At 51.5% G+C, this 24,178-nt stretch overlaps 4 protein-coding genes across 4 annotated transcripts in view; 2 read left to right on the forward strand and 2 right to left on the reverse strand.

The window, feature by feature from the left end:
• Positions 1-6,875, reverse strand: part of NCLIV_010380 (DNA polymerase, related) — a gene marked incomplete at both ends in the record, with an annotated part of 21,392 nt that extends 14,517 nt beyond the window's left edge. The window contains 8 exons of the mRNA XM_003880553.1: positions 212-231; positions 859-1,065; positions 1,673-2,041; positions 2,450-2,531; positions 3,191-3,506; positions 5,147-5,324; positions 5,716-5,867; positions 6,128-6,875. Of these exons, the coding sequence (XP_003880602.1) occupies positions 212-231; positions 859-1,065; positions 1,673-2,041; positions 2,450-2,531; positions 3,191-3,506; positions 5,147-5,324; positions 5,716-5,867; positions 6,128-6,875 (2,072 nt within the window). The remainder of the gene's footprint in view (positions 1-211; positions 232-858; positions 1,066-1,672; positions 2,042-2,449; positions 2,532-3,190; positions 3,507-5,146; positions 5,325-5,715; positions 5,868-6,127) is intronic.
• Positions 6,876-9,461: 2,586 nt separating this feature from the next.
• On the forward strand, positions 9,462-11,467 carry NCLIV_010390 (novel protein (Zgc:77804), related; the record flags this gene model as incomplete). The annotated part of the gene is made up of 2 exons (XM_003880554.1): positions 9,462-10,518; positions 11,142-11,467. The coding sequence occupies 2 exons, from the start codon at positions 9,462-9,464 to the stop codon at positions 11,465-11,467; spliced, it is 1,383 nt and encodes a 460-aa protein (XP_003880603.1).
• Positions 11,468-15,174: 3,707 nt separating this feature from the next.
• NCLIV_010400 (hypothetical protein) lies at positions 15,175-18,822 on the forward strand (the record flags this gene model as incomplete). The annotated part of the gene is made up of 4 exons (XM_003880555.1): positions 15,175-16,755; positions 17,344-17,472; positions 17,942-18,127; positions 18,712-18,822. The coding sequence occupies 4 exons, from the start codon at positions 15,175-15,177 to the stop codon at positions 18,820-18,822; spliced, it is 2,007 nt and encodes a 668-aa protein (XP_003880604.1).
• A 2,743-nt stretch (positions 18,823-21,565) lies between these two features.
• NCLIV_010410 (conserved hypothetical protein) lies at positions 21,566-22,759 on the reverse strand (the record flags this gene model as incomplete). Its single annotated transcript, XM_003880556.1, has 2 exons — positions 21,566-21,727; positions 22,472-22,759. The coding sequence occupies 2 exons, from the start codon at positions 22,757-22,759 to the stop codon at positions 21,566-21,568; spliced, it is 450 nt and encodes a 149-aa protein (XP_003880605.1).
• Positions 22,760-24,178: the final 1,419 nt, after the last annotated feature.

A 24,178-nucleotide genomic window follows, 5' to 3' on the forward strand; every position in this document is an offset into this window, starting at 1 on the left:
TATATATATATATATATATATATATATATATATATATATATATATATATATATATATATATATATATATATATATATAAATATATATATATATATATATATAAATATATGTATATATATATATATATAAATATATGTATATATATATATATATGTATATCTTGCGCCGTCCGTCCGCATATATGTATCCGCTTGTTTCTACCGACCCCCACCTAGGGCGACCTATAGAGAGCTAAGCGCACGCGGAACTTGCGGGAGGCGACGTACCGTCATGGGGATGATGGTGCATAGGGCGAGAATGAAGTTGTGGATGTATTTTTCATAGAGGAAAAATGTCGCAACGGCGTCGGAGACTGAGTAAACTGCGAGTTCTTGAGGTCGATTCAGGGCAAGAGGCACCTGAAAAAAGAAGGAAAAACAAAAACTGCTCGACGGAGATCCAGCGAGCGCTTCGGACTCGACGCGTTCGGCTGGCACGCCCCTGCGCCCGACCTCTCTTTCGGCGTTGACGGATATACATATGTATATATATGTATATATATGTATATATATGTATATGTATGTCTATGTATATATATATATATATATGTACATTTATGGAATAGACGTCGATGTATAGTGTATGTAGAGGCATCTGCATATAGAAACGCATCTTGATCTGCCATGTCTCTCTCTATGTGTATACCTGTGCGTATGTGCGTAAGTGGTTCGTAGGTCTCACCGCTGTGCATGCACCTTTCTACTTGAACTTCTGCATCGACAGGAGGGAGTGTCGAGGGGTCGGGCCACAGCACCAGACACACAAAACATGTGCCGCCAAACTTTCTACGTCGATTCGCGCGTTAAGTCCTGCTCTTACCATGTCTTCCGGATCAACTTCGACGGGATTGAACCGGAGTTTCTCTTTGCAGACGAGCTTGAGGGTGCGGGATCCTTGAGGGAGATACGAGTCTCTCTCGACCCACTTGAAGCAGTCGATGTGAATCAGTGCGCTGTTCCCCTGGTACGAGCTGTCAGAGGTGAAGGGCGTGATGCCGAAGGAAGAAATGAAGTCCAGGCCATTCACCTGTCGAAACAGAGAATCGCCAACCCTCAGCCATACATACATCCAGGTGTAGTGAATGTACACCCGAATCGAGACACACATTTCATGCGCAAAGATATATGCCGCGGTTCACTCTCTCTCCCGATGCGGCAACACTAACAGATACGCACGCCGAGAAGCTTTGCCAGCAAAGACACGATCCGAAAAAGAGAGCAAGACCGACAACGCACGCCTCCTCAGACACCAGATAAAAATAGACATCCACCACCTGTCTCCGACACAGACGCAAAAACGCCGTCAAAAACAATGGCGAAAGGCAAAGCGCGTCCGCTCTCTCTTTCACTCCGGGTATCCACATTTCTATCTACACATTTCCGTACATAAAAACGTGCAGATAGATATGTGTGGACACGCAGACATGGAGATGAATAAATAGATCTCCATATATACGGGGGTATATGGCCACATGTATATATATATATATATATATATGTATATATATACTGCGAAGGAGGTACGAACATGCAGAGACAGAGAGACACAAGACTGTGCAGCTGTGCGCCTGTCGAGAGCGCCAGGCGCATGCGGATCGCAGCGAGGCGTCGGCGAGCACACTGCAGGGCCGTACATCGCCTCTTTTGTAGACGAAAGGGAAGTCAAAGGAGTCCCCGTTGTACGTCGCCAGGATGTGCGGGCGGAGCTTGAGGACGTGTTGGACGAAGCGCGTGAGAAGTTCCTTCTCGCCTTTTTCGTTGAAGATGATGAACGGACCGGCGCCCTCCATGCCTTTCTTCGCGCGGAACTCGAACGGGTGGATGTCTTCAGACAACCACTGGCGATTCACAATCAAGTACCCTTGTCCGTTAAACATGTAGGAAATGAGGATCACGTGGTCTGTGTTGCTGTCGGGAAACTTCAGGGGCTGCTTGCTACACTCGATATCCCACGCCAGGACGCGCAGAGGCGGCGCTGTTGCGCAGTTGGGAAGCGGCGTCAGCTGAGAACGCAACAAAAGGGAAAACGGAGGAGAAAACAGTGAGAACCGAACGGGGCAGAGAAGAGAGGCAGGGAAGAGAGGCAGCGAACAGCCGAGACAAGCGGAGAAGGGAAAGCGAGAGAAAAGCCCTAGGAAGAAAACAACGGTGAAGAGTAGGGAGCGAAGGCCACCAGGGACCAGCGCCAAAAGAGAGATAAAGCAGACAGAACCAGAGAGGCCGTATCTGCATTCCGCCCGCCGCGCGGTTCTCAACGCCACTCTCCTCGGAGAGCGACAGAGAGCGCCGAGAAAGGACCGCAAAAACGAAACACCGGAGCAGCCTGGAAGCCTCTCTGCAGGCTCGAGACCGTTTCTCTCGCAGCGAGGCGCTCTTCTCGCACCTCGGCCGGGCGCTCCGCAGACACTTACCGCCACGGGAGATGCCAAGGCGGAACTGGAACGGTGGACGTCATGCCAGAGCCCGCACCGCAGTTTCAAGTCTATGCAGCACCTGAAAAAAGCCAATGCATGCGCATGCACTGAGACGCATGCTTACACGCATTTACACGCATATATACGCACGCAAATAATATATATATATATATATATATATCGAATCGTTGGTAGGTGAGCCTGCATGCAGTCGTATGCATGTGAGAAAAACCCGAAGACAAGGGAGTAAGGGTGTGGGCGCAGGGACTCATGCACGTAGCGGAGAGACAGAGGGAGACACAAGCCGGGTGGGAACAAGACAGAGGCATGTATGGATTCCGTTGCTCGATAGTGACTGATTCGTTAGGTAAACAGATGGGAAAAAACATACGCATCGAGGTAGACCAGCGAACGCAGACATCCATATCTACGCGTGGAAATAGAGATCAAGGCCCGACCCCTTTACTCATATAGAAACGGAGAGAAAAACAGAGGAAGATACGCAAACACGCATGCGAATACACAGATGTGAACCCGCAGGGTATCTTCGACAGCTACGGGCGCGGTCACGTGCACGAGGAAAAAGGTGAATCTCCTCAAGCGGCGACACAGCTGCGCAGTTCCTAGTTGCCAACGTGTAACCGTATCCACTAGAATGTGTATCTACGTCTGCATAGACATACACACAAATGCAGATACCGCTTTCTTCGTACGACGGTGCGTCGTCGGGAGCTTTACCGTGTGATGTAGAGAACATCAGCTTCAAAGACATCTTCAATGAGTGCGGTGACATCTTCGCCTTGTTCTTGTCGCGTTTTTCGTCCTCGGCCTTTGCCATCTTCTCTTCGGCCTCCTCTCTGCGGGTCATGGCCGTCTCGCTCGTCACCTGCGCAGTTGCGGAAGGCGACGTCGGCGAAGTTCATGTCGTCTGGAGCAGCAAAACGCGACTGCGTGTGCGAGGCGAACGCGCCGTTCTTGGCCTTGGTTTTTTCTGCGAAATTAGCGAGTCGTTCTTCCTCGCGTTGGCGGTCCCGAGCTTCCTGGTTGCGGCGAACTGCGAGAGAAAAGCCGAACAAAAGTTCAAAGCCAAGTCGCATGCAGTCGAAAGGCGTGCTCTCGTGATCTCCCGGGCGCAGCCCCTCCTTCGGGCGCAAGAGAGAGAAACAAGCAGACTCGAGCAACAGAGGGAACACAAGGCAACAGAGACGGAGACAACGAGAGAAGAGAGACAAGAGAGGGAGAAGAGGGCGAGACGAAGCGAAAAGAAAAGGGTGCAGAAGAAGAGACGAAGAAAAGGAAGAAGAGAGAGGAAGAGCTGGAAGAGGGATTCGAGAGAGAAAGCGAAGAAAGGGAAGAAGAGAGAGAGAGGAAGAGCCGGAAGAGGGATTCGAGAGAGAAAGAGAAGAAAAGGAAGAAGAGAGAGGAAGAGCCGGAAGAGGGATTCGAGAGAGAAAGCGAAGAAAGGGAAGAAGAGAGAGAGAGGAAGAGCCGGAAGAGGGATTCGAGAGAGAAAGAGAAGAAAAGGAAGAAGAGAGAGGAAGAGCCGGAAGAGGGATTCGAGAGAGAAAGCGAAGAAAGGGAAGAAGAGAGAGAGAGGAAGAGCTGGAAGAGGGATTCGAGAGAGAAAGCGAAGAAAGGGAAGAAGAGAGAGAGAGGAAGAGCCGGAAGAGGGATTCGAGAGAGAAAGAGAAGAAAAGGAAGAAGAGAGAGGAAGAGCCGGAAGAGGGATTCGAGAGAGAAAGCGAAGAAAGGGAAGAAGAGAGAGAGAGGAAGAGCCGGAAGAGGGATTCGAGAGAGAAAGAGAAGAAAAGGAAGAAGAGAGAGGAAGAGCCGGAAGAGGGATTCGAGAGAGAAAGCGAAGAAAGGGAAGAAGAGAGAGAGAGGAAGAGCCGGAAGAGGGATTCGAGAGAGAAAGAGAAGAAAAGGAAGAAGAGAGAGGAAGAGCCGGAAGAGGGATTCGAGAGAGAAAGCGAAGAAAGGGAAGAAGAGAGAGAGAGGAAGAGCCGGAAGAGGGATTCGAGAGAGAAAGAGAAGAAAAGGAAGAAGAGAGAGGAAGAGCCGGAAGAGGGATTCGAGAGAGAAAGCGAAGAAAGGGAAGAAGAGAGAGGAAGAGCCGGAAGAGGGATTCGAGAGAGAAAGCGAAGAAAGGGAAGAAGAGAGAGGAAGAGCCGGAAGAGGGATTCGAGAGAGAAAGCGAAGAAAGGGAAGAAGAGAGAGAGAGGAAGAGCCGGAAGAGGGATTCGAGAGAGAAAGCGAAGAAAGGGAAGAAGAGAGAGGAAGAGCCGGAAGAGGGATTCGAGAGAGAAAGCGAAGAAAGGGAAGAAGAGAGAGGAAGAGCCGGAAGAGGGATTCGAGAGAGAAAGCGAAGAAAGGGAAGAAGAGAGAGAGAGGAAGAGCCGGAAGAGGGATTCGAGAGAGAAAGCGAAGAAAGGGAAGAAGAGAGAGGAAGAGCCGGAAGAGGGATTCGAGAGAGAAAGCGAAGAAAGGGAAGGAGAAGAGAGCGGAAGAGAAGAAAAAGGAGAGGAAACTGAGAAAAACGAAGAGAGAGGTAGGCAGGAGAGAAGAACAAGAGAGCACGAGACAGGGCGGGAGGAGAGAACAGACGTCATGGCTTTCTGGCGCCCGTTGCGTTGCCGCGTTTCCCTCCTGTTGCCGAGTCTGACTTTCTCTGAGCCTCTCCGCTCAACGGCGTACCGATTTTCCTCAGTTCGTCTCTCGCGTCCACGAGTTGCTTGACGTTGGCAAACGAGATTTGGACGAATTCGCGAAGAGAAGAAGTCTTCGACTCCTCCGGCGCCTGCCATCCGGGGAGAAGAGGGCCGAGGTGGACAGGGTCGGAGAGGTCTTCGCGGAACGTCTTCTCGAAGCGAACCTGCAGAGACGAGAGCAGCAGAGAGCCGAAACGCACGTCGCCACGCCACTCGAAAAGCGAGAAGGACATCAGGGAAAGGAAGGACAAGAGAAGGAGTGAGAAGAACACAGAAGAAGCGAAGCACAGAGAAGAGACAGCGAGGAGCGCAAGAGACGAAGAGGAAAAAAAGAGGCGGCAGCCAAGACAGACAGACAGATCACGTAGCTGGCGAAACGTGTCGAGAAGAGGACGAACGGCGACATCAGAAAAACAACTTCGAACGCGGCAGAGGACAAGCACGAAAGAGGAAATGCGCGAATGTGCGAATGACCGAGAGGGGTTGCGCCCCAAGAGACGCAGCAGACTGGAAGGCGAGAGATCGGAGATTCGACGCCCGCAGGGCCTTGCGTACTTCTGCATCGCCAAGGAGATCCATGAGAGCCTCTTTCAGCTGCTCAAAGTAGGAGGCTCTGGTGCGACGAAGAGAAATGTAAAAGTACGGGCGGTGAAGCAGAGACGTGCGCCAAGTCGCACCGGTCTCCGAGACAAAGTAGAGATGGAGTCCTGAAGCAAAGCGCGACAGCAGGCGAACGTGGAATGAGAAACGTCTCCGTTTTGTGAGGCCAACGAAGGCTGTGAACACACGAGAGCCGCGCGCTGCCTTCCAAAAGCGCAAAAAGGAGGCCTTCGCTGTTGAAACGCTCTCTCTCTGCAGGACGCCAGGCGTGAGTTGTGTGTCTGAGCTTCGAGAGGTGTCCTGAAAAGGCCTGTGGCGAATCCGGGAAGAGTCTCGCTTTCGCCTGTCTCTCCGAGGCTTGTCTCACCCGACACGGTCTCCTTCTTGTCTTCACTCGTCGCGACTTCTGCTTGCATCTGGACCATGTTATACAAGTACCCACGCTTCGTCCCCACCCCGTCCCACACAGAGACGCGCAGCTCCTGCTCCAGCCACGACGCGCCGGGAACCTTCCCAAGGTGGCGGAGCGAACTGTTCGCCTGGCGCTCATGCTCGCCAAGACGCGGAAAACCGGAAGAGCCCTCACGCGCCTTCGACCTGAGAGGCGAGGACGCAGCTGCCGAAGTCGAAGAAAAAGCGGAAGACGAGGAAGAAGAGGCGGAAGAAGAGGCAGAAGAAGAGGACGAAGACGAAGAGGAGCTGGGCATTTCGGGGTCTCTGTCTCTTCGTGTTGCGTGGTCTTTCTTGGGGGACGGAGAAGACAAGTCGATGCAGGGTTCTGAAGTCGTGCTCAGTCGAAACTGTCGCTTCGCTCCTCGGTTCGAGTCGGCCCACGTGTCTTCGATGTCTCCCGCCTCTTCATCGCTCTCCACGCAGAGCACTTCATCTCCAGGGGATCCTCTGCTCGTTTTTCCGGGGAACGGAAACGCGGGCCGGCCGGAGGACGGGCGAGGCATCGCGTCTCCTCGCGTGTGTCTCCCCGCCCTAGAGCCAGCGTAAGATGAGGAGGCCGCGGAAGCTGAGGAGGCGGCGAAAGCTGCCGCGGAAGAGCCTTTGGTGTCCCTCCCGCTGGCCGGTGGAGAGCCCCCCCGCGCGGCGGCGGGGCAGAGAGGCATCCTGGCGCGAAGTGGAACGGACGCCCGAGAGGAAAAGCGAAAGGTGGAAAACGAGGACGAGAGAGAGAGCGCGACAGTTGAAAGACGGATTATAGCGCGAGTTCCAAAATCTCCTCTTCTTCGTGCTGTTGCGCGAATCCGCACACGCGTGAGCCCCGTCCGTCGAGATTCACGGAAACGAGAAGAGGAGGCAGAGATCATCAGGCGGGAAGACGAGAGCAGGTGAACCTGCTGGGGACGAAACCCCCGCGCAGCGTATTGTAAGACAGTCGCGCTCGAGTCTGCAGAAAAAGAGCGAGCGAAAGAGGAGAGAGAAAAAGAACGGAGAGAGGAAGAGAGAGTTTTTGTACAGAGCGTGTTCAAAAGGATCGGAGTTCCTGGAAGGGGTTCAGAACTCGCCGAAGGCGCTACTGTAGCAGCAGCACGAGTCCTGGCGCACTGACAATTGTCGGAGGTTTTCTGCAAACGGGCGAAAGGATCTACGCACGCGAACAGCGGCACGAGATGAACGTTGACGAGCGAGAAGGAAGAAGAGGAAGACGCGGGGTGTTCTCATCGCCTCGTCGATCCTTTTCTCTTGCTTCACGCGCAGACGTTGCCTTTTGGCGAAAAATATCAAATACAACTTCGATGAAGAAAGGAGGGGAACGAGACAAAGCAGGAGGAGAGAGAAAAGGAGGAGACGGAAGAAAGGGAAGCGAGCTGTGTGTCTCCGTTCTTATTTCGCCCAGCGAACGGAAGGAAGGATGCATCCTTCTGTGTTGTGACTCCTTTCTGAGGTCTTCTTCCTCGAAAAATACGAGAACTGACCGTTTTTGTCCGAAAACACCTCTTTCCACGGTGAAGAGAGCCGAGTTTTTTTTCGCTGGCGTGTGTTGGAGGGTGCGAAAAGAAGACCGACACCCGCGACACCCCCGAGACGCTCGCTCAACGTAGAAAGGGGGAAAACGCGCTCTTCTACCTCATGTTTCTTTCTGTCGTTTCATGCTTTTCTTCTCCACGTGCAACAACACAGACAGAGAAACCTGGAGAGAAAACACGGCGAAAAAGCAGGACAGATGGTGACTTCTCCTCGCACACGACAAGAGAGGGGGATCCACTTTTTCACCACCATGGCCGAATGAGTAAAAACCGGCACAGCAAACCTCTCTCAACCAAATGACGGACGGACTTTATATATCACTCAACCCTCTGTCTTGATCTCTCTCCCTCTATTAATCTCTCCCTCTTAATCTCTCTCCCTCTATTAATCTCTCCCTCTTAATCTCTCCCTCCTAATCACTTTCCTAATCTCTCCCCTAATCTCCCTGTTGTTTTCTCTCCTTTTCCCGCGTGTTCGCTTGTCTCGCTCCTCGCGCTCAGCCTGCTGCCTTTGCAGTCTCTCTGTCTTGCGAGCTCCCTCCTCCCAGTTCGCCCTCTCTGTCTCCCCCCTGGGCGTTCTTGTGGGGTCGGGTGTTTCTTCACTTCCGCATAAGCCGACCCCAGCGCGGCCCCGTATATACGCCGACGCGGAGAGAGATTCCTCTAGGGAGTTTCAAATTTCCCTCGCGTTATAGGCGAGACAAACACGGTCGTGGACCTACTATATCTCCCGTATGTGTGTGTATGCCTATATATCTCCGTATATGTGCGTCCATAAGAAAGTACGTGGATCTATTTAAGCGTAGTCACTTTTTTTATGCAACGCGAAAATCAAAAGAAGAAAGCCGGACATCACCCCGGAAGAAGAGACCGTTGCCGCGGCCGCTGCCACATGCGCATGGCGGGCGGGGGTCGTCGTTTACAAATCGTTTGCGTGTTATAACGACAGGCTGCGAAAGGTGCTTTCTTTGTTGTCCTCTCGTTCTACCTCCTCTTGCTATCGCTGATTTTTTCGGTTTCTCTGTCTTTTCTCACTGTCTCCTTTCTTCCAAGTTGGTCTTCTCGTCGCTGTCGGGACCACTCGCTTTTTCACTTCTCGTTTGGACGGCAGGCGGGGGGAGTTTCTCGTTTCCCTTTTTCTCCCCTCGTTTCATTGCCTCCCAGTCTGTCCAGCTCCTCCGCACTAGCCACTCCTTTGTTTGTCGCCGTCTCCGTTTCTCCGTGTGAAATTTTTATGTTTCCCCCCCGTCTTTGCAGATCGACAAAAACCTCCGTTCTTTCCTCTGCCTTCCCTGAGTCATCTAGTTAAATCAGCCTCGAGTCTCCGCGGTGTCTCGCTTGTCTTTTGTCTCTCTTGTTCTTGCGTCCTGCATTTCGTTCTCTCCGGTCAGTTTTCTGCTCCGCCGTGTCCTCTCTTGCGCCGCGTTGAAACTGAAGAAAGGTGCGTTCTGCCGCGGAATCGCCTCTCGCGAGCGCCCACCGTCTCCTCTCGGATTCTGCGGAGAGAGAGGACAGCGTCGGACAACGTCGCGACACCGGAGAAAGAGAACAGGGACTCCAAAACCTCCACGTACTCGCTGCCTTTTCTCCCCCGCACCACCGCCGGTGTTTGTCGTTCTCTTCAACGTATTTATTCTCTTCCTCTCTACGCGCCCCTCTCGTCCCCCTCCTCGTGTGGCGTTTTCCCTCTCGCCTTTTTTTGTCTCTGGTTACCACGTACTGGGAATGGAGGACGGCCGGGATCCGTATTCTGGGCGTGGGGCTCCCATGCCGCCCAACGGCGACCGCTACGGGCGCGAGCCGTGGCGAGGAGACAGAGGGCGCGACCGCGACGGTCGGGGCGGGATGCGCCCCCGAGACGGCTCCTACCGCGGAGACAGAGACTACGGCCGAGGCTACTACTACGGCCATGGGGGCTATGGCCAAGGACATCAGGCAGGCGGGCCTTCTGGAGGCGACCGTGGCCACGGCGGCTACGGGGGAGGAGGCGGCGGAGGCTACGGCGGCGGAGGCTACGGAGGCGGAGGCGGCGGAGGCGGCTATGGAGGAGGAGGCCAAGGAGGCGGCTATGGAGGCGGCTACGGGGGAAGAGGGGAGAGGGAAAAGCCGCGCAGTCGCTCGCGATCCCCCGGAGGCAGGGGAGGAAGAGGCGTGGCGCCAGCACCGCCGACGCGCCCCCGTCGCAACCGGGACATTTCCACGTCTCGGGAGCGGTCTCGGTCTCGCGAGAGGAGAAGAAGAAGAATGCAGGCAGAGTGCATTCGCCGCGCTGGAGGCTTCCAGAAGCTGGCAGACAGCGAGGGTCACGAGCCGATTCGTCTCTTCTGGGACGGTTTCCAGTGGGTGGCGAAGACGGGCGCAGCCTCGACGCAGGCCGGCTCGGACGCGGCGACGATGAACAGCACGAGGAAGTTGCGCCGCCTGTACTTTGGGAACTTGCCGCTGCACTTGGGTCTGACGGAAAGCACTTTCCAAGACGTCGTGTGGACCGAAATGAAGAACCGCGGGTTCTGCAACGACCCCGAGGCGAACCCTGTGCTCTACGTCTGGTTCGCCAAGGACAAAGGCAACTACGGCTTCGTCGAGTTCTCCACTGTCGAAGAAACGGAGCGGGCGCTGACCATGGATGGAATGCTCTGCATGGGCATTCCCCTCAAGGTCTCGAGGCCGAACGACTACTCTACGACTTCTTCTGCGCAGACGCAAGCAATGAGCGTCATGGGACAACAAGCAGCCGCGATGCTCATCGGACAACTCGCCGCACCCGGCGGACCTCCCGCCGGTACGCCTCCGACCTTGAAAAACCTCTTGCCGAGGCTCTCCGTTGATGCCCGACGGACGTCCTGGTCATCACGCATCTCTCTCATATCCCAAAGGCGTCTTCTTCTGCGCTACACTCAACCCGCGCCTCTGTATAGCCACATCTATTTAACTATATATATATATATATATATATATGTGTGTATTCATCTGTGTCCAGATCTAGGTCGATGACTAGCTCTATCGGTCTGTACAGCTATGGACGCCTGTATGGCCAAGCATCTATAAAAATGTATATGTGAAGAGGAATTTAGAAAGGCCAGTGTGTGCGGACGTGCACCTGGTGCTGTCTCTGGACTGGCATGCATGCGGAGTGCCGTACGGGGAAGAGCCGCGCGCGCGAGGATGAGGCGAGCGTTCTCTGTACCCCCGTTCCCGCCCGACACAAGCTTTTGTCTCTGCTTTGCGGGTGTGCACTGGGGAGGCTGCCGAGAAAAGGACGGTCGCCTGACTCGGTGTCTGTCTTTGTTTCCGCTGCCTTTCCGCCCGCGTACATGCGATTTCTCGCGGGGTGTATGCGAAAGAAGCTGTGTGCGTGGCGCCTATGTACGGACGCTCTCCTTTCTCTCGCGTGTTCGTTGTCAGGCACCACGCGCTTCCTGCGAATCATGCAGATTGTGGATCCGGCGACGCTCAAGGAAGAGGAGGACTATGACGACTTGCTCGAGGACGTGAAAGAAGGCTGCGAAAAAGCTGGGAAGATCGTGAACGCAGTGGTTGTTTCGCCCAAGATCAAGGCACAGGTGCCCTTCGAGCTCTGCGACATCATCCTTGAGTTCTCCACGCCGCAAGAAGTCGACGCTTGCGTCGTGGCGATGGCGGGCCGAAAGTACATGGGAAAACCTCTGGCCATGGTCAGACTCGAAGAAGCCTCCTTCTCCCAATACGTTGCGCCGCTCCTCAGCAAATGAACGTGGCAACAACGGAGCTCGGGAAGCATGGAGCCAGGTATATATACATATATATGTATGTATATATATATATATATATGTATGTATATATAAAATATACATATCTATGTATATACCTATATACATACAAATATACATAGATAGATATGGATGGAAAGAGAGGAGACAGAAAACCAAGGAAGGAGAACGTGGAGAGAGTGGAGGGGGGGGGGCGGTGGATGGGCGGAGAGAAGTGAGGACGCGCGGAGGGAATGATGCAGTCGACGGCAAGTCGTGCGAGTGCGAGTGGGGAACGGCCGCGTCTTTTTCTCTTCGTGATGCGGAGGAAATGTGGAGAGGCAGCACTTCTTTCTCTCGTGTGTCGAAGGGTGGCGTGTGCACAAAGACCTCGAAAATGTGTGGGCCTTGGTGAAGCGCAAAAACGCCCGCGCGCGGGGGGGGGAGGGGGGGAGGACGTGTGACGCCACAGAGGGGGAAGGCATGCATCTGCATCTGTGCGCTCCTTCTATTGCATGAATAGAGAAAGATGTCTGTCGACATTTCCTCGCTCCTTCAGAGGAGGGGTGGAGCCAGGAGAGAAAAAGAGAGAGAGACAACGAGTGCAAGAACTGATCTTTTCGGGAAGAGAAAGGCATCGCATGCTGCGTGTGGACTGCTTTCACTGCGGGCTTCTAGTTCTTCTTTGACCCCTCCAGTTAGAGCGCCTTGTTTCACTACGGGGCGGAAAGTAGAACCTTTCAAGCTTAGGATCACCTTTTCACCGTGTACGCTCGATTTTTTCTTTGCGGAGAATAATGAGAATGATGAGGAAGAGTGAGCTATCTTCCTCGGCTTTTTGCCTGGTGTCGAGTGCAACATTTTGTGTTTTTTATCTCGACCGCTCTCGACAGTCCCGCCTGCGCTTCGACTCCCCTTGTCTTCGAGTCTTGCCACATCCAATCACCTCACACTTGCTCTGCCAGGAGAAAGGTGAGATGAAATGCATGCTTCGGATGCAAACAGCTTGGAACATCAAATCTTTGTCAAGCGTCGAGATCGCCGGCTGTCTCCACTCATTCCTGGCTGTATTTTCTCTACCCCAATTGCGTTCCTTGGCACTTGGGCGCATTCCCTGTGGCGCTGCTTGTTTAGTCTTCCAGGTTCTCTCCTAGCTCTCCGCCTTCATAGGTTTCTTCTTTCTCTTCGCATTCGTTCCGTATCGTGCTCTTCTCTCCCTTTTTCTCGCTTTCATCTCGTTGCATCACACTCGTTCAACGAAAATCCATAGCTCGATCAAGATGGAAGCTCTCGATCTTCTCGCATCCTCACGAAAACGGCAGAAAGGCTCCCACACAAAAAATCTACCTTCTCCTTCCATAAATAAATACACCTATATATAATACATATAATATATATAATATATAATATATATAATAAATATAATATATATATATATATATCTGTATCTTAGAAGGATGCACAGCAAATCTATCGAGCTTTCTTGCATCAATTCGTCTCTCTTCTTTCTCTCATCTACCTGTCTACGTGCGTCTAGACACGTACGTATCCACGGTGAGATACGCCTTTTTATTCATGAAACGCTCCAGAGACACGTCCAACAGATAGACAATCGAAGCGAACGCGGGGGGAACAGGTGTAGTCTCCTATCTAGGAGGGGGCGAAGTCGAGAAAAAAAAACCCTTTCGCCCCGATCCTCCCACTTCGAGGAAGCGGCGTGTTTGCGGTAATCCCATAGGCCAGTCGCGCAAGCAGATGCCCACGAACTAGCAAGCGAAGATGATTCTTCTAGAACATGAAAAACTGTCTTGTCCATGTGGGCGTTGGTTCGTACCAGTGTACTAAAGTCGGCTTCAATATACTGTATATATATATATATATATGCCTCGATACTAGGAGGCATGCGTCGAAGCACGTGGGCCGCCAGACGCAGGCGTTTGTCGTCTGTATGGGCATTGTAGGTGTGTGACTTGAGAGGGATCTTGTCTCTTTCGGCCTCCACTCCAGGCAGGATCGAACGTTCTGTGCCCGAACGTGCCAGCAGAATTTCACACCAATTCTTTCTGCCACGTGCACTGCTTCTCTGCAGGAACCAGGGAAAGGGAACTCTCCTTGACGTCACCAATCCGCGCAGAACGAACCGGGTTCTTTATAACGGAGATAAACATCTCGACACGGGCGTAAAGAAACTCTCCTTCCCGGACGTATAGAGAGTGCTGACTGTATATGGACACATCCTTTTACGTATGTATGTATGTATGTATGTATGTATGTATGTATGTATCTATCTATCTATCTATCTATCTATCTATCTATCTATCTATCTATCTATCTATCTATCTATCTATCTATCTATCTATATATATATATATATATATATATATATATATATATGCTTGGGACTACTGGAAGTGCTGCAAGTACACATGAACATATCTCTATCTGTATATATAAAGTGTTTGTATATAGATATATATGATGACGACACGCGTGCTGGAGCAAATAGTGTAAGAGACACCGAGTTTTAGCTCGCGTGCGCGAGATGAGCGATGAGCCGCCTGAGGCCGCCGCGGGGCTTTCTGTCGGAAAGTGTGCATGCAATAAAACGTTTTGAAGGCTAAAAAGTGCGCCGTTTCTTCCTTTTTGTCTCGAGCTTCGCCCCTGAAGCGCAAGCTAGTTTTAAGTTGGGCTTCTCGCCTCGCCGTTTGTCTTCGAGAGGCGTCTCTCTGTGTCTACACTCGCTGCGCAAAGTTGCCGAGAGAAGAGACCGTCGACTTCTCTGGAGAGTCTGGAGAGTAAAGACAACTGACATTCGGCTGAGTCTCGCTACGGCGTCCCCTGCTTTTGCATACGAAAGGGAACAGGCGTGGTTTTCTTTTCTCTTCTCGGTTATTTCGCCGCATGCCCTTTTTTGCTCGTGGCCGCCGGCACCATCCGCCGTCTTTCTGGCTTCTCTTCACTTCAGCGCTTGTCTTCAGGAGACATGACAGAGGAGACAGTTGTGGGGTTTCTAAGGCTGTTTCTCCACCGTCTGTACTGCTTGCTTTTGAGCGGACATTTGCGGAGATTGACGCAGCCTCTCTATGTCCATTTCCACCTGGCCTTGCACAGATCTCCGTCTTTCTTCCTTCTCGCCGTCGGCGATCATCCGCGTATTTGCGGGGGACCACACGCGGGCGCCCTGTCAGGCGACGACAGCAAAAAGGCTTTCCTCCTCATCGACGAAGGCCTAACATTCTCTTATTCGCCTTTTCGCCTTGTGTACACCTCTTGTTCTCCTCCACATAACTAAACGTATAAACCTACATATATGCATACATACATATATCCACGTGGACCTATCCCCGTAGGCCTGCTTGTGGCCTGTTTCAAACACATCTCTACACAGCTCTCTCTATCCGTCAACCTCTCTATCCCAGCCTCTCAATCTCTCTGTTGTCGTTTTTCTATCCCTTGCTGGCCGTAGCTTTCTGTCTGTGTTCTCCCTCTCTGTTTACCTCGTCCTCTGTCGCTTTTCTCATTTCTTTTCACCTCGTCAAAGTTGCTGGTGATCTCTCTGGCCCCCTTTTCTCATTCTCCGCTCGTTACAACGGAATCATGTCTGTTTTTTTTTGGCGAAGAAAAGCTTTGCCTTCTAAAAATATCTTCTCTTTTTCGACGGCGTATTTCCTGACAGTCCATCTCTTTTCTCTCCTCGTCCGCTGGTCCCCATGATCGATGCAGAGGGCTGCCTGCTTGTCTTCTTCCTCCTCGCCTTGCTGGAGGCTGCTCTTCTGTCTTTCCGTCTCTCCTTCTTCTCCTCCGTCTCTTCCTTCCTCTCTTCCTTCGTCTCTTCCTTCCCCTCTTCCTTCTTCTCTTTCTTCTCTTCCTTCTCTTCTTGTTCAGCCTCGTGTGCGTCTTCCTCTCAAAGCCCTTCGGATGTTTGCCCTCGCTTCGAGCACACTCTCCCTCCGTCAGAAGAGGATCCCTCGCCCCGCTCTCTGCGTTTTCCCTCGCTGTCGCTCCCGGCGGGAGAGGGCGAGAGAGAAGCGTACCTGCGTCTCCGCCGGAACTACCTTCTCGTCTATCTCCTGGCCCAGGCGTCGGAGTGGATCCAGGGACCCTACATGTTTGCCTTCTACGCCTCTTCCTGTTCGCTCTCTCTCAACCAAATAGGCTGGTTGTTTCTGACCGAGTATGCCTCCACTGGCATCTTCGGCTGCCTTGTGGGGTGCCTGGCGGACCTCTCCGGGCACCGCCAGGCCTGCCTCGCCTACTGTCTCCTCTGTCTCCTTTCCTGTTCTCTCACACGTGCCTTTCCCTCCTCCTTCGCGCTGCTTCTCCTCGGCCGCCTCCTCGGCGGTATCGCTTTGAGCGTCTTGGAAACCGCCTTCGAAGCCTGGCTAGTCTCTGCGCATCTCCGCCGCTGTTTCCCCCTCGCCTGGTTAGAGGAGACGCTCGGCGCATGCACGCTTTTCAACGGCGTCCTCGCGATTTTCGTCGGGTTCCTCGCCTCGGCCGTCTGCAAATCCTTCGGCCTCAAAGCCTGCTTCGACCTCGCCAGCGCCTTCGCAGTTCTCGCTGCATGCAGTATCCTCGCGCTGCCGTCTCACGCGCCAGGGGGAACGAATGCATCGAAAAGGCGCGCGAGACACAGAGACGACATGGACGAACCTGCAGCGGGGACAGCAGAGGAAGGCGAGGGAGGCGAGCACGAAGAGAAGGAAGACAGGGAAAAAGGCAGCGAGGAGCACGGCGGACGAGGCGCGCAAGGCCGTGTGAACACATGGACCGAAGAAGAACGGACGGTTCGTGAGCGCGAGGAGGAAGGAGGCAGAGAAGGCCGAAGAGACAGCGGGAGAAAACCAGTTCCTGGAGAAGACGAGATTCGTCACAAGGAGCCAGGCGACGGAGCGCCGGAGGTCTCCGCAGGGGCGCGTCGTTCGTCGTTTTCCTCTGTTTGCATGCTCGGAGATTGCCATCCGCAGGAGAATCGACAGCCGCTCGCCCCGGCGCTCGGGGAATGTGGACAGGGACGCGCCTGGGAAGAGGCGGGCGGCGAACCGGAAACCGAAGAACGCCACTGGGGTGAAATCTGGCGTGGGGTCGCGGGGCATCTCCGGGCGGCGACGGAAGTTATTCTGAACAACAAAGCCGTGCAAGCTTGCGGAGCGATCCAGATTTTCTTCGAGGTTCCCATGTACATCTTCTTCGTCACATGGACGCCTGCACTCGATCCGCGAATTGACCACGGGCTCGTATTCGCGTGTTTCATGGTGTGTTTGGTCCTCGGAAGCGAACTGTTTCTCCAGGTGCGTGCGCGTTTTCATCGCTGTTCGTTTTCCTCAGAAACACAAGCACAAAGATGCCTCTCTCTGCCTACCGCGGCTCCACGGCCATTTCGCGGCTGTCTCCGTCTGTGCAGAGAGATATCTGTTTCTTCACGGAGCCGCTTGTGTGCGTATGCATATCGATTCGGCTGTGAATCTCCACCGGTCTGCCTTCCGGGCTCCTTTTGTCTCTTTCTCTCAAAGTCTTTGCGGATGGTGGGTCTCTCGGCTCTTCGCTGGACAACTGCCTGTGTGTGTCCCTCTCGCTTTTTTCATCGTTCTCGAGAGCTGTCTCTGCATGCATGCATGCATGTGTGTGTGTGTGTGTATTTCCGCAAGTCGCTCCGTAGTGGTCTCGGGATTTCCCACTTTCCTCATCGGCCGGTCTGTCTCTCTCTCAAGATGCGCTTCCGAGGCGCGTCGCAACGCGTTTCGACTTCTGCTCAGGGGATGCATGCAGACGTGCCCGCTATGATCTTGTTCTTCTCGCCATCGGGAAATCCATCGAGAGGCGTCTTGGCAACATAAATGCTTTTCTTCTGTTCTGTTCTCTCCCGACCGTTTCTGCAGTCGTGCCTGCGGGGCAGAGATCCTCGACTCGCTCTCCGAGACGCGCTGAGTCTCGGCGCTCTCGCCCTCGCCGTGCCGGCTTTCACCACCTCGCACTCGCTTCGCTTCGCCGCCTTCTCCGTCTTCGAGGTACCCGGCCCGTCGCCAGGAAAGGCCGCGACGAATCTTCGAACCGCACAGAGGGAACGACCGCACGCCGGGTGTCATCCGCGTCGCGACGTTTACCACGCCGTCTCACTGGATGTTCAAAACGACCTCTGAGCAGATACATCTCGACATATTCATACTATCTAGATATATAAACACGCATACGTATTTGTGTGCATGGATATTCTTAGATGCGTCTGTGCATATATATATATATATATATGTATATATATATATATATGTATATATATATATATATATAAAGACAGGCACATGCACGCAAAATAGATGCGTGCAGATGCATATCCATATTACTTCATATAAATATATATATATATATATATGAATACACATCACAGAAATGAACACCTGGCGCGGTGTTTAGAACTGTTTGTGTGTATGTGATTTTAGGTCGATATGTCTCTCTGCGTGCGGAATTCGTCTGATTCAGGTGGCGTGTGGCGTGTACTATCCATGCATCGCGACGGTGCGCGCGAAGGTGATTGAGAACGGAACTCGCGCAGCGGTGGTAAATCTTTTTCGCCTTCCTCTGAACGCGGCAATTCTCCTCCTCGGCGGCTGGGGGCTGACGGAAGCGAATCTCGGCCCACTCTTTGCGTTCTCGGCTGCCTTGGTGGTGAGACGCTCCTTCAGGGAAGAGACGAGACGGAAATGCGTCTTTTGAGTGATATACACCGGAGCAGGACGTGACCATGTGTGAACAACACTCCGCATTCTCCCACGCACCGTTCGATATATATATATATATATATATATATGCAAATGCGCATGCCTGGCTGCAAGCATGGACATATTACCTACGATACAGTGTGTGTAGACAGAGAGAGGGAGATAAGCAGACAGGCGTCGCTGGAGGTGCGGCGTCGCTGTGAAGGTGCGAAGGCCAGCAGCTGATGGTGAACTTCATATGAATGTGTCTCTAGCTATATATATATATATATATTTATTTATGTATATCTGTATATATATTTATGTATATGTGTATATATGCATATATTTATATCCATGTACTTGCGTAAAAACGGTATATACCGTATGCGCTGCAGACCTACACACATGCATGCCTATATTTAATAGATCCGTGTATATGTGTCCCGTGCACGAAGATGGGCGGAGCATACTCGGGTGTGCCTTTGTATTTCCTAGGCCTTTTACTTTTTTCGCGTTTCCCCGTTGTTTCTTTCTCTGTGTCTGAGGCAGGCCGCAGCCGCAGGTTTTTGTGCGCATCTGATTAAGGCAGAGAATGAACCAGCCGCCTCCAGTGGCTGCGCAGTCGACACGGGGCAGTCAAAGGCGTCGGTGGAAAGTTGAGGAAAATAAGATATCCACAACGAGAAGAAATTTGAGGAAACAGAGATCTGAATCCACGAGAATTGGGTGTCTTGAGAAGCCCGCTTAGTCGTCTGCGCATGGTGGACGCCAGGCCGCGGATTTAAAACGCGAGACCAGCTGTTTGTGTTCTGCAAACGTTCGCGCGTGCACACTTTGAAAGACACCCCGGAGATTTCCTTTCCTGTTGCATGTCTGTAAATGCACGCACCTGTTCATTTCTGTATATATATAGATGCGTAGATGTATATGTAGACATATGCGCAGATCTATGAATAGACATAGGTAGAGCCATCTCCGCATTGAAACACATGGAAATATATATATATATATATATATATATATATGGATACATAAAAGTTGATTGATGGATGTGGATACGTAGAGAGACATTTGGATGTCAACGTGTAGAGATAGAGGCAGCTGTAATTAAGCAGATATGCGAAGCGAACTAGCGAGTTTCGGCTTCTCGCCAGAGTGAACACACGAGAAGACGAGGGGCTGAAGAATTTTTGACGTTGTTTCGTGGCGGAAACGGCGAGAGGGAGGCGATGGAAATAAGAAAAAGACACGTTTTTCGCAGAGTTCCTCCGCATCTCTTGCTCGCCACTGTCTGGTTTTTCCTCCACCTCTAGCCCTACAAGGAATTAAAGGCTGTTTCTGTTTCTGTCGAAACTGTTTGGTGTCGCCCCGTCACACTGCCGGGCTGACTACATGGGTGCAGGCGAGAATGTTTTTCCGAGTTTTTTTCTCCGTTTTTCGTCATCTGCGGGAGACAAAAGAACATGATTCTTTTTAATTTCTCGAGGACCACAAGGCGTGCCGGACAGCGCGGCCCACACCGATCGCTGGTTCGCCTTCCTGTGGACTCGGCCGGGAGACACGCAAACGCGAGAGAGAAACGGAGACGAAAAGAACACAGACGAAAAAGTGGGGCGAGGAGTGGAGAGACCGAGAGAGATGTCAAGCCGCACCAAAAATGGACGCAAAAAAGGCGAAGAAAGGAGGTGCCAGGCGTAGAGACCGGAGAGCACACGCGACACAAGCGACGCACGTGAAACCGGAAGAGTTGCAGAGAGAGGGGAAAAACGATACAGGACGACGAGCAAGCAGACAGCGTAGGCAAAGAGCATCGCCAGAAAAAAGTAGGAAAGAAGAGAGAAGCACATCGAGAGGAGATAAAGCAAGCAGCAGAGGTGAAGAGAAAAGGGGAACTGCGTAAGGCCAAGGAGAATTTTCGAGGCTGACTCGAGAAACGAGAGATATGGAAATAGCCTTTCTACGACCTTGATATATATATATATATATATTTATATTTATATATATATATATATATATATATATTCATATATATAGATATATCGCTACTGGTGTATCTTTGACGCGATCGGTGGAAGACTGGCGAAAGTGTAAGAGAGGTTTTCCAATTTCTATTACCAACCAAACAACAACACCACCGATCTACGAGGTTCTGACGAAAGCGAGACAAACGAAAGTTGTCTTTCTCACTGTCTTCCCTCCCTCGTTCTAAGAGCCTAGTGAGCATTCAGATTGACGCATTCACATTCAACCTACAAACACGCATACAAGTATGCACATACATATCCAGATAAACAGATGTATATTCATTTATATATAAAAAGAATGTATGCGCATAGAAAGAGGGAGAAGTGGAATGGGCTGAAAACACACGCTGGCAGCCATGGAAAAAGGCGTCTGAGAAGACGTCGTGTCCTTGAGGGAGGACGAGGCCGGGGCGAGTGAAGCAGAGAACCAGCGAACTGCCAGACAAAAAGGCCTGGAGAGCGCAGAACCCAATTCGAAATATCTCGCCTCCGCCTCCGGAGTCGGATGAACCGTTTGCAACACTTGAATCTCTATTGCCCGTACAGGGAACTGTATCTCGTATAGCAGTACGTGTGTCTGTGCAGGCGTGTTTATACAGGTTTGTCTGCATGCTTGGTAGAGGGCTTTCGGAAGCTCATCCGCGTCAAAAGGCCCGCAAATCCCTGCATCCGTGGCTCTGCATGTGTCCGTTGGGTGATGGGGATATACAAGTTTGTATGTGTCACCTTCTCGAGTGTGTGAGAAGATTCTGGACAGTTCAAGTCTCGCAGGGACAAGAGAGCATAGGGCAGCGGCGATGACACGCGCGTCGAATGTACCCCTCTCAGTCAATCTCTCCTCCGTTCCTCGAATCGCCGCGTTCTCTCCTGTCTCGAGCACCTCCCAAATGCCCGCTCAAAGTACGACGAGGCCATCTGCAGCGCTCTCAAGACGGACACGCGAAACGCAGACTCCACAGCAACGAATTGGCCTACACAACAAACACGTCGTTGTACAACCTCTCCCACAACTCAATAGCTGTACGTGTGTGTCTTATGCATGCACGGTTCAAATGTGTTGGGGCGCACGCACACATGCAAATGCAAAACCGTGTTTACGGGGAAGTTGATTTTCTGAGAGACAGCAGTTCCTGAGGCTCGCCTTCGTTGATGATATCGTTTTTCCTCTGTAGAGACACCCCTCGCCGGGGGGGGGGGGGGGGGGGGGGAGGCATACAGAGCGCGAGGGTCAACACGCGATTGCAGGCAGCGAACCCAGACGACAAATACATCCGTATAATATTTACGGTTTTTGCTTTGCGATTCGTGGTGCAAACGAAACATGCCGGTTTAGGATCAGACAGGCAATTTCAAGAGAGGCGTTCGCGAAGCGAAGACACTCATGGGGAAGCCTCGTCGATTCGGCGGGTGACGCGGTGAGCAACCTCCGAGAGAAAAGGCTCGACTTCTGCGAAGCACTGGGTGAAACACTTTTCGCGCTCGGCTTCAAATTTCGCAGAATCCGCCGACTTGTCAGGCTGAGCAAAACGCGTGTAGCACGTCTAAAAACGCAAAGAAACACAACGCAACGCACATACACGCATATATATATATATATATACAGAGGGCATGCACGCAATACACAATTGTGCACCCTCACATGTATCTCTACCTGTATATACATAGATGCCAATATGCATATACCAAAATCTATCTATATATATTTATATATCCGGAGGGAACGAAAGCGGGATATTTATCCACATAGAGTGGCTAGGTTTCCACAAGACGGAAATCCGACATCCACGTGGCAGTTAAATACGTGTAACTCCAGGAAGGCCGTTGTCCAGGCCCGCAAACGAAAATGCACAAAACTTCGAAAGAGACCGTAGCAATCACCATCTAAATCCCAGGTTTAAAAAGGAATAACAGCCAAATAAGACTCCACGAAACACAGACACCGACACAGGTGTCGACGAAAAACGACACGTGGAAATGAATGAAGCTCATCAAGTAATACCTACAAGTGTTGCACAGAACGCCTCAGAGCACTAACTGCCCATTTATATGTACATATATATATATATATATATATATATATATATATATGCATATATACGCATATATATGCACGGATAGGAAATCGCGTGGTGCCTAACATCAAAGTATAGACATGTACCTAAATACATACATACATACATATACATACATGCATATATATATATATATATATATATATGTACATATATATATATATATATATATATATATGTAGACGTGCATAGGGAAGACTGTGTTTGGCTTACCTTTTGGCATGCCTCGAGTTTGCTTTGAAGAACTTCGGTCTCAGTTTGTAGGGAGCGCATGATGGCCTCGCCAGGCTGGTGGCACTTTGTCATGCAGTCTCCGATTTTCACGTGATCGTCTTTGTGGAGATCGAAGCAGGAGACGCAGCATTCGAAGGCTTTTCTTTGAATCGGCAGCGTCTTCTTGGTCAAAGTCGAAATCATGTCTTCGAACTTTTTCTGAAAAGACCGCGCACCTTCCTCCAGAGACGCGTAGCGTCCGGACGGAGAGTCCGACCCAAACGCCATCTTGCCGAATCAGAAACAGAGAAAAAAAAGATCCGCGAAGAAAGGGGCAACGCGTCGCCGGCGGCGTGGAGAGACGGTCGCGAAGGCGGCGACAGGAAAGCAGAGACGGAAGAAAGAGAAGAGGAGAGTACGGAGCAACGAAGAACAAAGAGAAGCAGAGACACAGGGGCAACGACAGATAAACTTTACTGTCTGTTTGCAAAGGGAAACTGAGGCTGCGGGAGGAAAGAGTCCGCTCGAGAGAGTGGGAAACCAGAGGTAACGGGCTCCGAGGAGAAGGAAAATTCGCGGTGCCGAAAAAAGATGCGCGATGCCTTGAAAACGAGGCAAAAGAGAAACAGCGTCTTCAACGGGTTCGCTTCCAAGTACGGGTTTTCGAAAGAACGCAAAACTCGGGGAAAATCCCACTCCAGGGGTAACAGAGTGGAGTCTTATCCCGGCTGTACCACCACCTGCCGCGAGAGAGACAACCTTCCCAACCTTTTGCACAAATTAACGATGAAAGGCTTTACTCTTGAGAAAGCCTGTTCTCAAGCAGGTCGTGTCTTTCCTCTCAGTGAAAAGGTATGCCGAAGTTTCGCGTTTTTCGTGGCAAAAGTGGTGCATGCGCCTCGCATAGCAGTGGGGCCGTGTGCATGCATGTTTCTCCTGTGTGTCTGCATGCGTATTCATACATAGTAGATATGTATATTTACAGGTATATATATATGTATAGGTATATATATATATATATATATATATGTATACAGTTACGTATATCTTGACAGGATATGAAACAGTGTGCACCTGAAGGAGATGTTGGAAGTCTGGGACGCGATCAATCTGCGAGTGCGCCTTTTTTAAGATCAGGGATTGTTGTGCGAGGACAGAAGCGTTTTTCTTCACAGACCTTGCCCGGCCGGATCGGTTTGTTCGTCATAGAGTTTCGCTGAAAGCACTCTTTCACCCTTCGCAAAAGGTGTTGTCTCGAGGAATGGAGAAAACGGTGCTGCAGAGGCCAGGATAAGAACCTTCGCTGCTTAGTCCTTTCAGGTTTTGTCTGGGTAGGAAACGGGCTCTGACTGTGTTTTTACGAGAGAAGAGTTTAGATCAGACACCTCAGAAATCGTGAGGAATCTAAAGTGCGGAGACCTCAAATAAAGATGTTTCTTTTCCAGTTGTTTGTTTTCCCAGACAGAAGTTGTGAGCTAGTTCGACGGAGAGTCGCGGGGCACACACACGCCACGTCTTAGGCTGTAGGAGAGATTTCCGTTTTTCTCTTTTGCGGGGAGCCACGTTTTCGATTTTCCAGAGAGAGAACTTGAGGAACGCTGTCGGCATTCCGAAGCGAGAGAGAAAGTGAAAAGAAGAGAAGCTCCTGCGTCGGAAAAGAGGAGAGGGTGAGGCTGCGGGAGACCAACCGGAGAGCGGAGGTTCTGT

This window comes from Neospora caninum, chromosome IV, assembly GCF_000208865.1.
Source record: "Neospora caninum Liverpool complete genome, chromosome IV".
NCBI classification, from domain to species: domain Eukaryota; phylum Apicomplexa; class Conoidasida; order Eucoccidiorida; family Sarcocystidae; genus Neospora; species Neospora caninum.